General features: G+C 36.0%; 1 protein-coding gene across 1 annotated transcript in view; it reads left to right on the top strand.

Annotated features, from left to right (window-relative positions):
• The first annotated feature begins 904 nt into the window (after positions 1-904).
• The window catches only part of sash1b (SAM and SH3 domain containing 1b), a 143,859-nt gene continuing 129,721 nt past the window's right edge, over positions 905-15,042 (top strand). The window contains exon 1 of the mRNA XM_051722214.1: positions 905-1,963. Within this exon, the coding sequence (XP_051578174.1) occupies positions 1,472-1,963 (492 nt within the window). The 5' untranslated portion in view covers positions 905-1,471. The remainder of the gene's footprint in view (positions 1,964-15,042) is intronic.

Raw genomic sequence — 15,042 nt, forward strand, 5'->3', positions numbered from 1 at the left:
GGGCTGGCCATGACAGGGTTTTGATCCGGTGCTCCTCCATCCACACCTTGATTGACCTGGCTGTGTGGCATGGAGCATTGTTCTGCTGGATAAACCAATCCTCAGAGTTGGGGAACATTGTCAGAGCAGAAGGAAGCAAGTATTCTTCCAGGATAACCTTGTATGTGGCTTGAGTCATGCATCCTTTGCAAAGACAAATCTGCCTGATTCCAGCCTTGCTGAAGCACTCCCAGATCATCACTGATTCACTTGGTCGTCTAACGGTTAGACGGAGACCTGGAGAGGCCTTCAAGCCACAATGTCTCACACCAACTGTGAAATTTGGTGGAGGATCGGTGATGATCTGAGGGTACTTCAGCAAGGCTGCAATTGGGCAGATTAATCTTTGTGAAGGACGCATGAATCAAGCCACATACAAGGTTATCTTAGAAGAAAACTTGCTTCCTTCTGCTCTGACAATGTTCCCCAACTCTGAGGATTGATTTTTCTAGTAGGACAATGCTCCATGCCACACAGCCGGGTCAATCAAGGTGTGGATGGAGGACCACCGGATCAACAACCTAAGATTTCTGAACAATCTTTAAGCAGAATGAAACGTAAATAAACGTTCAATGTTATCTTTTTATTTGTAATAGCTTTTTATCCCAGACCAGACCCCAGTTCTAAAGAACCCTGGACACCTCACCATAGATTTGACACAGTGCCCGTCCGCATGGGATTCTATAAATTGGTGCAGTTCCTCATAACACCTGCAGATGCCTCTAGAGTCAAATCAAAGTGAGAAAATCCGTGGAGCTCAACCGATAGGGTTGCGAGAATGAAGGGGAGGGAAACTTCAATTTGGCGACTACCAGTGCTCCGTTTATTAACAGGGCTCTCTCACTCTGCTTGTTTGATCGCAGAGCACAAGCTCTGATTCCTTGGTTTTCCTAATTCATTGGGTTCCCTTCTGATTTGAGGGTTCGAGCTATGGAAAACAAACAAAAGCACGAAAGAAACGGACCATCGGGGGAAAGAGTGAGTCTTATCGCGTTGAGTCGTTGACCAAAACTGAACAGCTGACGATTAGAAGACTTCAATCAGTGGATCTATAGTGGGGGCAAAGGCGTCGATCATGAACTTACAAGATGGGATACAATAACACGATATTCATATGATGAAATATATACTTTTAGGATGTGATCTGGGGAATTTTCACAAGATTGGTATCAATCGTCATATGTTGTTGAACCTCTTACTCTAGTACTGTTGGTATGGCACAGCAACTTATCAAGGTATTGAGATAAACATGCACTTTGAAATTTGTTTTTGCATAGATGCATTGCACTTGAACTGAAGAAATTATAGATATCTTACTGAGGATGGAGGACAACTGATGATGAAGTTGCACCACTGAGGAGGACGAGAAGAATGTATCATTTGCACTTGGACTTTGGGAATATCCAGTGATTCTGGAAATCATTTGGGAATAATGAATAAGGGACCCACTATTGTCTACGAGTGGTTAAAAACCCTCCAGTTGTGCCAGTATGTGGAGTCATTTGTTGATAATGGGTATGATGACCTGGAGGTGTGCAAACAGATAGGGGATGCTGACCTGGATGCCATAGGTGTCCTGACCCCACACCACCGGCAAAAGGTACTCAGAGCCGTGCAGAGACTCAAATATGAAGACAAGAAGGTAAAACCAGGACTATATTTTACTTTAGAGCCCCTTCCTCATGTCACAGACCCCCACACATCTCAAATTAATGACTGCAAACAGAATTGCACCAAATCATGGGTGAACTCTACCTGGGACAAACCCAGAACTGGTCCAAGGCTTGAACCTGCTAATGATATTAAAGCACTTGACAACCATAAGGAGCCAGTGGTTTATCCTAAACTCAAGCTGAAGATCATGATAAGGGATAAATTGGTGAAGGATGGGATTGACCTGAGCAAAATGCCTTACTCATGTAAGGTATGTACAATAATCTTACATTTATTATTGTCTGTCATATCGCCTGAAAATGTTTTGTTTTGTGGTAGGGATGACATTTCATTCATACCTTGAAAGGTTATCCACTGGATTGAAATTTGCCCACCTGGTGACTGTGTTTATTGTCCTTTGGGGGCAGTAAACATCCAAGGGATGTTTTGTCCACAAAAACATCCCTTGTAAATGGCACCCATTATTAAATGTGTACATATTTTACGATTTGGCCATTTCGTATGATTTCGTACGATTTCGTTTGTATAAATGTGTCTGATTTCATCACGTGCAAATGCCCGGATGTCTAATGCTGTAGTAAGCAAGTTTCGCACACTTATTAATATTATGCCCTTACCCAAACCCCTTATCTAAACCTAACCAATCAGTAGAGTGTGTAAACATGACAGGAAGCTGTTGTGTGTGACAGAAGCAAGTAATTGGTGGCATATTAGATGGAAACATATCCAGCGACGTTATTGGCTATAGTGGAAGTTGTACGAATTCATACCAGTGCAGTGTATGATATCATACCAATTAGCCAAATTTAGAAAAGTCGTACGAATCCTTACGATTTCGCCGTGAGAGTGTATTAGCGGTTGACCCGATTTCACCTGAATTTTGCCATTTATTTAATGTTATTTCTTGGCTCTATTAGGGTTGCTGCGACACCAACATTTTGGCTTCGGTATGATACCAGCCCTGGTACCTCAGTATGGATACTAACACGATACTTAGGCAACAAGTAAAAAAACCCTCAGATTTTTGATGAAATTACATAGAAAATTATTACATAGAAAAAACAAAAAGAACTGCATAAAGTCTCAGATAAAAATTAGGCATTTTCTGTTTTAATTTTTCTGGATTCCATGTTAAATGTTTTAATTAAATGTTTCGATCAAATTGTGCTTAATCATATACATACTGTACAGCTTTGATCAAATGAAAATAAGAATTTATAAATAATTATTTTTGAAAAAAGATGCACAACAGAGCTTTACAGTATTAATGAAAACATTAAATGAAAACAGTCTGATTACCTGAGGCTGCCATGGCTCTAATTCATTCTGTGGCGTGCAGCATATGTGACCGTATATGATTTAATTAAATGACATCCTTCTGCTGTTTAATGATTACACTTGGCCATATTGAGACTTTTAATTTATTATTTTCAAATAGTCTTTGATTTAATCATTTTGCTAATGGCAGCATACTTTAATATGGTACCGAAATTAACAACAAGATGATATCATTTTACATTTTTTGGTATCACGATATTTCAGTATACTGTGCAACCCTAGGTTCTATGTACAGTAGGCCATGCTATGGCATGCTTGGTGCTTGTATTACTAATGCTGTACTAGACAAATGGTTTTATCTAGTCAGAGACATTGGGGTATTAGACAGCCTGTATTGAAGTCATTATTCATTAGTGCACTCTGGGGCTTGGAGAGCCTGCAAGTCTTGGCTCTAATCGATAAACCAGAGAACAAGTGCTGTAATCCATTAACCACACTGACTTCAATTAATAGAGTGATTTACCATACCATTATCTGCAGTTAACATCAACTGAAGCGTAAGAGCTTTAAATAATAGGTAAAGTAATGCAATGCATGTTTAAATATTTTATATACATTTCATCATGGATATTTTGATTATTTTATGTGATCGAATAGCATGCAACATTTAGTGGTGTCAAGGACTTATTGTGTCTCAGAAGATGATGTTTTGATCAAAACATTGATAATATGGTCCATCATAATAACTTCAGTGATTTATGTTGACATTTTAAAATGCACTTTGTACAAATGATAGCCTACCCTGCAATCTTGGATATAGGTCAGCGATTTACTAAGATCTAAAAAAACTGGTGCTAGTTTGCTTGTGCGCGTCGTGGGCGTTTATCAGGTGATTTACTAAGAAAAATCTACATATACTACACGTGCAAATATGTTGGACACACCCTCCAAAAGGAGGCTTTGGTTAACATGTACATAGTATTGCATTTTCTTTGTGAATTATACATTGTGCATGTCAGTGTATGTGTGTTTGTGTGTGTGTGTGTGTGTTGTGTGTGTGCAAAATTGCATCCACATATGTGCTCATCTAAAGGATTGGGATGCCCTGAACACTTAATATTTCTGTATTTTGTAGTAGAATCCATTCATTTTATATGGCCGGCCATTTTTGACCAGAACACTACAAGTGTAATAAAGAGAAATAAAACCAAAACATTGTAAAGAAAATGGTCCGATTTGTGTTTTCAGATACCATATGTGAACAAAGTCCCATTATAATTTATAAATCTGTCTACACTAGTGGTACGTGATGTCGGAAATGCAGTAGCAGTCGAGTATTATTCTTTTGTTGACCTTACAGCACAATACATGGAGTGGACTTTTTATCTGACCTGTTACTTGTCTGAGGTAACGGCACTTCGATGCTCAGGGGCGAATTCCAAACTGCATTTTTTGCTTCCTTGAAGGGAACTGCTGTGGGAGGGGATGCCACTCGAAAACTCGTTCAAAACAAAAGTGAGAAAATGAATCTTTTCCCGGTGGACCCCTCCACAAGACACCTCTGCATAATTTTCTTTAAAACGTCCACGATTTAAAAAGAAATCTCATATTAACAAATTACTGTTATTGTGAGATTATGATGAGATTAATTTTGTTTTACTTAACTATTTTAATTTAATTATTTAAATTTGTTCACTTTTTCTGGACAACCCAAAGGGCACCTTCAGATGTGTGAACGAATGGGGCTGGGGCTTGTTCTGTGCACGTCACAGCGTTAAGCTATCGCACCACTGATGTATACTTAAATTAAATCTGAATTTCAAACCACTATTATCATGACCATGGCAAAGTTAGCTGAGCATGAGAGAGACACGTGAAGCTGCACGGTACGGAACTTGCACTCCCTTGAGTTTCACAAACGGATCAAGACGAAACCTGTTTGGCATACCTGCCTACTGGAATGACCTGCCACTTAAAATATTTCACAATATTTCGGCAGTTAAAAACAATGTTTAAAACATTAAATCACGACATAATTTGGGCATACATTGTTCGTAGGGCTGCAACTAACAATTATTTTGATAATTGATTAATCTAACGATTATTAGAACGATTATTCGACTAATCGGCGATTATTGCAACGATTAATCGTTAGCTCTTAACCGATTATTCAGCTTGTGCCCCGACTTAAAAGGTTGTATTAAATGTGCTTACTGACAATAAAGAGGACAAAATCATCTTTTAAAAATACCTCTAAATGACATTCACTGAAATAAAGGGAAAAAATACTTTTTATTAAGTTTAATTCAGTAAAAAAATTCACTGCTGAAAATCCCATTGTTATCAAGTGTTTTTGTCTTGTTTTCCATTTAAAATGATCTAAAACAAGATACATTTACTTGAGAAGCAACAAATAAGATATTTAGATTTGCTTTATGAGAATGTATCTTAAATAAGTGTATTTTGTATATAAGTGTATTTCAGGTTATACTTCTGCGAGTGCAGTAAAGACAAAATATACTCATATTCAAGATCTATTCTCTAAAAGCAAGTCTAAATGTCTTATATGCTGCTTCTCAGGTGAATGCATCTTTTTTTAAAGGATTTTTATATATTTTAAAATATTTGTATTTTTTATATTATATTCAACATTCTCCGATAACTATTTTTTTTCTTCTGCAGTATAGCTGCTAAAGAAAATGTATGTTGTTTTAGATATATATATATATATATATATATATATATATTGGAAAACAAGCCAAAACAAAAACAAAAACGTATTTTGTTGCCGTGTATAATGGGGCGAAGACTACCCTCTCTCATCTTTCTGTTCGCTTCAATCCATCTTTAAAAAACAAACTCTCTCTTATTAATAAAGCTGCGTATTGCCAATTTTCTTCACGTTAAGAAATGCACAGTGACACATATATTATGATTCAATAAGTCGCGAGTCATCACGTTATAATCTAGCTGCATTAAGCACACGTGCTCGAGGGACGAGCGTCCCATGACAGAGTGTGCAGTTTCAATCTCTTCCCCCTTAGAACGGGACACTTCGCGCAACTCATAGAAGAGGCACTGACCGCACAGAGAAATGCCAGTTTCGGAGTTTGTAGTTATTTACATGATCTGCTTCCGTATTATTTGAACTTTAATAAAGCTATAACGCATTAAATATAACTGCATTTAAGAGGTAACACCGGGGTGTTTCCGTTAAAGACGTTCGACGCACGTTTTGCTTCAGCAGAGTGGCAGCTCCAGCTCCACTTATTTCATAACGTGAGTGCTTCTGTATTTACTTATTTTGTATTTTTGTATAATTTCCTCATACTTTGTGATCTACATCACCTGAAGCTGGAAAGTTTAGAGTGCATCTGTGAGCTGTGTAATTCTTCCTCTCCTCAGTCAGGGGCGAGCTGCAGTGCTGCTCTCGTGCATCATCATTAGAGTTTAATGTGATCTCATGTTACGTTAAATGAGATCAAAAGACTATTCGACAACAACAATTTATGTCGACAATTTTTTATTGTCGACTTTGTCGATAACGTCGACTAATCTTTCCAGCCCTATTGGAGACACAATGTATGTACTGACGAGGGATGTTTCCATTTAGTCACATTTTTCTTTGCATGCCCTCGCTTCAATTTAAAAAACTTTATCAGAGAAAAAGGGAGGAATAAAAATAACTGTCGGCAACTTTCAGAATTGATTTTTTTGGTAATAATCTGTAAAACCAATATATCTGTCTACCTCTAGTTTTTAATGTATGAAGCACTTTTAGCTGCACTTGATGAATGAAAGGTGCTATATAAATAAAATATATTTATTATTGATAAAATGTAAAACCGATTGCAACACACCCCTTCAAATATGCAGAATGGAGAATGACATTTGAGAGCTGCAGTGGAAGGGAAGATTTTTAGTGAATAATGACTTAAAGCTTTTGTATGGCTTAGAAGACTTGAATACAGTAATGAAGTAGTATGGACTACTTTTATGTTTGTTTGTTTTTTGTCATTTTACGAGCTGGACAGACATGGTTAAATATGTTTTTATAGGGAAAAGAAATGTGTAAAGATTCTTGTAAAATGGTGTGCCACAGATAAAAATAACAGCATACAGATTGGGAACGGCATGAGGTTTAGTAAATAATGACTGCATTTTTATTTTTGGATGAATTATTCCATGAAATTTGTGGCTTGGAAACTTTCCCACTGTGCTTTACGATGTCTGACAAAGTAGTTTGGTCATGTTCTCCAGGGAAAATCTACTGAAATCTCCAGCTTGCTTTGTATCAGTCTTTTTGGATAAAGCTTGGCAATGGGAACTTGATTTTAAATTCTGCTCCATGTGTAGCTTGTATTCTTTCTGTCTGGATGAAAGCAGGTGACCTGCATTACAAATGAATGGAGGTTCATGTACTTGTGTGCTTGAATGAAATGCTTTCTCCCAAACTACATGTCACATTGTCTTTCCCAAAAAAGATTTACATAGCTGAAATGTGTCACAACAAATGAATCTTGTATGGCCTGTGTAAACAGGTCCTTGTTTCATGTGGCAAAATGAATCAAGGCATCAATTTTCTTCCGGCTTCATTAGTGACTCAGACAAAGCATGTCTCTTTGCATTATGATACAATATCCTGAGTTTTATTCCACAGTACTCTTTAAAAATAGTTTTTTAAGGACTGTAGGTATCTTTACAAATCTAATTTCTAACAAAGAACTCAATCTTTTCTGATAAGGCTGCTAATCTGTATTTAGTCAAGCTGTATTTGACTCTTTAGTTGCTGTTTTGGGTGTTCATTTAACAGTAGTCTTTGGAGCCATATGGGCCGTCAGCATGCTGGGCTGTAAATAAATCACTTTGTTGCATCATAATGCGAGCTGTGTTAGAACTGCCTCACACCGGGGCTTTAAACTAGTTAAGCATCACTTATATTGTCATAAAACATTTGGGCACAGTGTCTGACTCATTTTCAAATTAGTACTGCCAGACAAATTAATTTAGAAATAATTAATGAAGTATAGCTCACCCAAAAAAATTGAAATTCTGCCATTTACTCGCCCACATACCGTTCCAAACCCATATAACTTACCTACTTCTGTGGAACACAAAAGAAGATGTTTTGAAGAATGTCCATGCTGCTCTTTGTCATACAATGAATGTGAATGGTGTCAAACACTGTCAAGCTCCTAAAATAATAAAAAGCACCATAAAACCACCATAAATGTGGTCTATATGACTTTTGCGCTATATTTCAAGTCTTCTAAAGCCATTTGATTGCTAATTTGATGTGTAGATATTAGAGGTAGACCGATTAATCGGTAAAACCGATATATCGGTGCTGATAGTTGCTTTTTGAAACTATAGGTTATCGTCTGTGTTGACAGTTGCAAATAGTTTTTTCATCATTTCGTTATTTCAAAATAAGAGTCCCCGGTGTGGTTCGGGCTTGTTTATACTTAAAAGTCCCACGTTATGCACCAAATTTTCATTTTTTGGGATTTTGGTTGAACAAAAATCTGCATCTGGGATTTTATTATTTTTTTTGTACTCTTTGTCTTTGCCCTCTATGATAAAGAAAAAATGGATATTCAATAAATCGATTTTAAAAACAATCAGCCGATTAATCGGTTATCGGCCTTTCCCACCACCTTAGTTATCGGTATTGGCAAAATCCACTATCAGTCGACCTCTTGTAGATATTACATAGAGGAACACAAGGAAATGTAAGCTGTCATACACTGAAAATGTGTCCCTCTGTTGTAGTTCTTAAACTCATTTGTGTTCGCATACAGTAAAATGTGTAAAGTCAGCCTGATCTCATTATTGTTTGTTAATATTTGTAACATTTAAACGTACATTTTTGTATGTTTCGATAGACGTTGAAAAATACATTGACGTTTTAAAAGCATCTAAAACGGAACCATTTATATGTATTAACAGCTTTTGAAACATAACATATTTACAAATCAATTATACTTATTTGAATCCACAAAAGTATTATAAATATATTTGTATAAATTATTTGAAGTTTTCAAATAGATCTGTATGAGGAATAGACCCAACATTTAAGCTTTTTGTTCAACGATTATAGCGAACAAATAAAATTGATTACTTTTTTGATTGTTTTATGGTGCTTTTGTGGATTATTTTTTCATGGTAAACAGTAAAAAAAATTAAATGCTTAATAAATGATTAAACGATTACAGAATTTTTATTCATTTTAACATTTAGTCTTGGTTAAAGTATTGAATTGTTTTTAATGAGTTTAAGGGCAGCAGATATATCACATAACCGAATGAAACTGTTATGATTAGGGATGCACCGATAGCACTTTTTCTCTTCCGATTCCGATATCGTAAATCTCAGTATCGGCCGATACCAATCCCAAGCCGATACCAAGCCGATTTTTTGCATAATCAGTTTAGAATATCTTTACATTATTGTGTGGAACTAATTGGAGTACTCTTTAATATGTAAAGAAACACAAACCTCTAACTACACATTATTTCAATATAAATGTATAGCTCATTAAGAAACACTTTATTATTAACTAGTATACTGGATAATGTAGCAGCAAAATTCTTTAGTAGAAAAGAAACCAGATTTATTTTTGCCTTTTTTTTTTTAAAATTTTTTTATTTTTTATTTATTTCAACTTGCATCTGGACTTTAAAGGATTCAGATCTCTTTTTTTGTTCAATTTAGTTGTAAGACATCAGTCCACTTTTCATTCACAGTTATTTTTTGGAACCCATTCAATTTAAATATTGTTATAAATTGTAAACAAATACTAATGATGACAATAATAATAAATTGTTATATTATTATTATTATTGACTTTTAATTTTAATACAACAGTAATATATTTAAATCGTGCACATTTTAAACCTTCATGCTTTTATTTTGACATTCTGAACTCTCCAGGAAGTCCTGTATGTGTCTGTTTGTAGGCAAGTTCACAGTAGTTTGATTCGCTTCTTATTCAAATTCTGGTGAAATTCACCTCCGGCACCTTTCTAAATACATATTATAAGTGAACCGAACTATTAAGCATCTACATCCGAGATGCTGTTCTTGAGTAGCGCTCAAATATTGCACACCGCTGTGAAGGCTAAAAATAGCCGCGAGTGCATCAACAGCCTGTGCGTGAGTTTGTGTCAACAGAGCAGCACCATTCACTAACGCGCTGGCACTGCGCATACTATATATTTACTTATTAAACACAGCCTTTTGTGATTCACAGAGCTATCGTCTTCAAGTGGCTTTGAATAAAATGCACGAGTCATATGAACTGCTTTAATGGTGTTTTTATTGTTCTTTTATGTCATTTTTGGAGCTTCACAGTAACGAACATGACTAACACACAGTATTGGATTTGGATCGGGCTCGTCGGACCGATACCCGATCTATCTAAAAGCTTCAGTATCGGAACCGATACTGATCCAGGTATCGGATCGGTGCATCCCTAGTTATGATGTCATATTAGGTAAATGCGTTAACTTCTTTAAAGGAATATTCCGGGTTTAATACAAGTATAGCTCAATCGACAGCATTTGTGGCATAATGTTGATTACCACAAAAATGTGTTTAGACTCATCCCTCCTTTTTTTAAAAAAAGCAAACATTGAGGTTACAATGAGGCACTTACAATATAAGTGAATGGGGACAATTTGTGGAGGGTTTAAAAGCAGCAATGTGAAGCTTATAATTTTATAAATGCACTTACATTAATTCTTCTGTGAAAACTCATGTATTATTTGAGCTGTAAAGTTGTATAATTTTTGTCATTTTTACAGTCATTTTAGGGTTTTCGGTTTTGTTGACATTACATCGTCATGGCAACAAAGTTTTAAAACTATATAACTTTACACAGAAAAGGTTAGTAGGCAATTTTATCACACTAAAATCATCTGAACACCCATATTGTTTACGTCTTGTGGCTATACTTTTAAAACAGTGAGTATTTTAACGTGTATGGATTGGCCCCATTCACTTCCATTATAAGTGCCTCAGTTTTTTTAAAGAAAAGATGGGATGAGACGAAATAAATGTTTGTGGTAATCAGTACTATGCCACAAATGCTGTATGTTGAGCTTAACTTGTATTGATCTCCGAATATTCCTTTAAATAAGTGCGATGACATTTAACTTCTTCATTGATTATAAATGTGATCAAATTTACTGATTAAATTCAGTCAGTATACAAAAATATTTGTATGTTTTTAAAGGTGTTAATATGTAATAGGGCTTGGCGATATGACGATATATATCGTGGCGACAATATAAAGTGTGAATCGACAGAGACTTTGCCATATTTGTATATCGTGATATGTAAGTATTCATTTGCGTAGCGTGGGCTTATCAATCACTTCACGTGAGACTGAGAGAATTGAAGAAACATGGACAGGGATTTTTACAGCACTGAATATTTTTCTGTGGCCATCCAAGCAAATTTAATGACCTTCATCGCACGTTTGGCGCTTTAAAAAAGCGAAATATTCTTCTCTTCTGACATGCAAATGTTTCATGTGATTGTTGTGCGTGCTGTCTCAGGATCTCGGAAGTGTGCGCGAGTCGAGCAGGCTTTCCGAAATTTGTGCTCCAAAGACAGGAGAGCTCAGAGCGGGATCACTTGCGCTACTCAATCATTTTTGACTCAGGAAAACCCCAAATGGAGAATGAAATCTCCACAAAACGGGACGACTCCCAAACAGGTCATGAAAATGAAGATGAGCTTGTTATTAAAACAGGTGCGACATCTGTGGTGTGGGTTCACAAAAGCTGACACAGAGCAGAAAAATGTAATCTGCAAGCTGTTACGCACAACAATAATCACTCATAATACAAGCAAACTGTTTTACCACCTCAAAATGAAGCACGCAGAATATTATGAATTCTGCATTAATTCGGTCATTTATTTATTTATTTTGTAAGAAGTGATATTTATTTAATACTTATTTTCTTCAAGAATTGTTTTTTTTTTTTTTTGTTGGATATTTTTTTAACTTGTGTTTTTTCTTTGTCGCATTACTTTGGGAAGCTCTTAAGTTTCTTGAGCAAAGTTTATGATAATAATAATAATATTGGTCAACAACATTTTAATCCGAAATGTGGCATACTGTTTTATTTAGCATTTTGGTAAGGTTGATTTTTATTCATTTATTTACTTTGACATTGTTTGTCTTGTTCCAAATAAAGAGGAAGTAGTTTTAATTTATAAAGTGTTTAATTCACTGAAAGGAATTCCAAAAATAGGCATTACAATATGATTATTTATTACTTTTATTTTTATTTTATTTTTTTGTCCCCTTTTCTCCCCAATTTGGAATGCCCAATTCCCACTACTTTCTAGGTCCTCATGGTGGCGCGGTTACTCACCTCAATCCGGGTTGTGGAGGACAAGTCTCAGTTGCTTCCGCTTCTGAGACCGTCAATCCGCGCATCTTATCACGTGGCTCGTTGTGCATGACACCATGGAGACTCACAGCACGTGGAGGCTCGTGCTACTCTCCGCGATCCACGCACAACTTACCATGCACCCCATTGAGAGTGAGAACCACTAATCGCAACCACGAGGAGGTCACCCCATGTGACTCTACCCTCCCTAGCAACCGGGCCAATTTGTTTGCTTAGGATACCTGGCTGGAACAATATGGTTATTTAATAAATAAACTAATTGTTATTGATTTTCAAGAAAACTTTTACTATATTGTGATATATATATCGTTATCGCGATATAAGATGTTTGTAATATCTCCCACTCCTAATACTGTATGTAAAATAATTACCTTTTTATATGCTGAAAAACATAAATAATGTACATTTTGGTGTAAACGTAAGCAAATATATTTTTGCTAAAATCACACTTTATGGAAGAATACATATGAATTCTCATGAGATCACATTGGTAAAGCCATGCCACGGCAGGTTTGATGCGTTTGACATTTGACCTTCATGTGGATTTTAGTCTTCTTAGGTCAGCGCGAACATCTTGTGCAGGATTTACGACTCTGTAATCTTCATGAAAGATTCAAACGGCAAAAACTGTTAAGAGCAGCATTCTGGAAAGCACTTTATGAGTCACCACTGACCTTTTATTAGATTTGAGCAAAGGGAAGCATTTTGTGTTTTGAATATTTCTCAGGTTTTTTTTATGGCAGTGCCATTGTAGATGTCTCTTTGCATTGCCTGTCTTTTCCAAACCAGTAATAAAAGGCGAGATGTCGAAATTGTATGAGTTTTACTCTCATAGAGAAAAATCAAACTAACGAACAATGTTATGTGACCCTAAACGTAATCATAAAGTCTTAACCCCTTACCCAAACCTTAAACCTAACCATGATTTTAATAGTAAAATAACTTTTGTCTACCACGGAAGAAAGAAAACATCAGGGTTTGGAACGAGACGAGGGAACTGTATTACAGGTTATTGACATACGTCAGTCATTTGTATTGCATAAATAAATATGGAATGGGTAAATTTGATCGACTTGAAATTCTATTTGTTGATTGGTTGGTCTCTGTGGGAATAATAGTCGTACCTTTTCGTACGAGCCAAGTCGTAAAAATTATTACAAGTTATATGAAAGGCCGTTACATGTTTGTCTTTTCAGGACATACGACTTCATGCTCTGACCTAAAAATGTGTATATGCTGTTTGAAAAGCTGACTGAATCTGTACTCCTGTCAGTTTTATTTGGGACAGAGAACAGCTTGGCAACAGAAGAGGGAGCATCAAAAATGTGTTTTCTGAGTTACTTTGACAGAAATACTGTATTGGCTGTTCTCGGAGGGATTTCACATTGGCCTAAAATCTCTGTTAGGAAGGTAAATGAAAGCTAGAGCTTTACTACTGATTGTACCTGTAGTTCTGAACCACAAACTGGAAAAATTATATTTTGGTCATTATTAACATACCCTCATGTTGTTCCAAACCCATAAAGTATGACTCGCTGTCTTTCTGGTCTCAGCAGTTAAACTGGTAGTTCACCCAAAAATGGAAATTCTCTCATCATTTACTCACCCTCATGCCAACTCAGATGTGTATGACTTTCTTCTGCTGAACACAAACGAAGATTTTAAGCAGAATATCTCAGCTCTGCTGGTCCATACTATGCAAGCGAATGGTGACCTTTGAATCTCCAAAAATCACACAAAGGCAGCATAAAAGTAATCCATAAGACTCCAGTGGTTTGTATTTCTTCTGAAGTGATGCAGTCGCTTTGTTTGAGAAACAGATCAATATTTCAATCCCTTTTTACTATAAATATCCACTTTCACATTTTCAATTTTACTATATAGAAAAGAGCAGCACAGATATTAGGGATGGGACGATATATCAAATTTTGATATCGTGAACCAACAAAAATGACTAACCATATCGTGGCATAACTCGATGTTTCTAAATTTTCAACATTGTTTTCTGCCCATGTGATCATAAATGAAATGGCCCGTCAAACATCATAATCTCTCTACCACTTGATTTTACCCAACTGCGCTATTTTCTACATTGTTTACAGGGTTTGCATTTGAATTTAGCTTTTAGAAATGTAAGAACTGGAATACCTGGAAAATTGCCTTATTTTCATTTAGTAGTAATTTAGAATAAAGCAGATTGTTTCCTCCGTGTAATGTGTGTCCATCAAAGATGAGGCGCATTCCACTTTCATTGAATAATGTGTCTTAATGTCCTTTCTGTTCTTTATAGTCAGATAAAAAAAGTCAAAAGAAATATTCATTTTAATCTCATGCATCATGGATGCGCTAAAGGAACCGAGAGATTCTCGTTGATGTTCGCTGAAACAGAACCAAAGTCTTTCTAGCAAGTCAGTCCACTGTCGGCCATATTTGGAACGCGATTTAAAAGGCTATTTTCAGTCATGCCAGTGCAGCTCCTATCTACTTGAATGGAGAAAGACCAAAATCTCAAAAACGGTTGGTCAAGATTATGATCAAAGAACATATTTCTAATCAGCAAAGAAATCTGACAATACTGGAATCATAAACTGTGATTCTTTACCTTATATTATGCTAAAAAAATGCT

Source organism: Myxocyprinus asiaticus, chromosome 17, assembly GCF_019703515.2.
Source record: "Myxocyprinus asiaticus isolate MX2 ecotype Aquarium Trade chromosome 17, UBuf_Myxa_2, whole genome shotgun sequence".
Classification (NCBI taxonomy): domain Eukaryota; kingdom Metazoa; phylum Chordata; class Actinopteri; order Cypriniformes; family Catostomidae; genus Myxocyprinus; species Myxocyprinus asiaticus.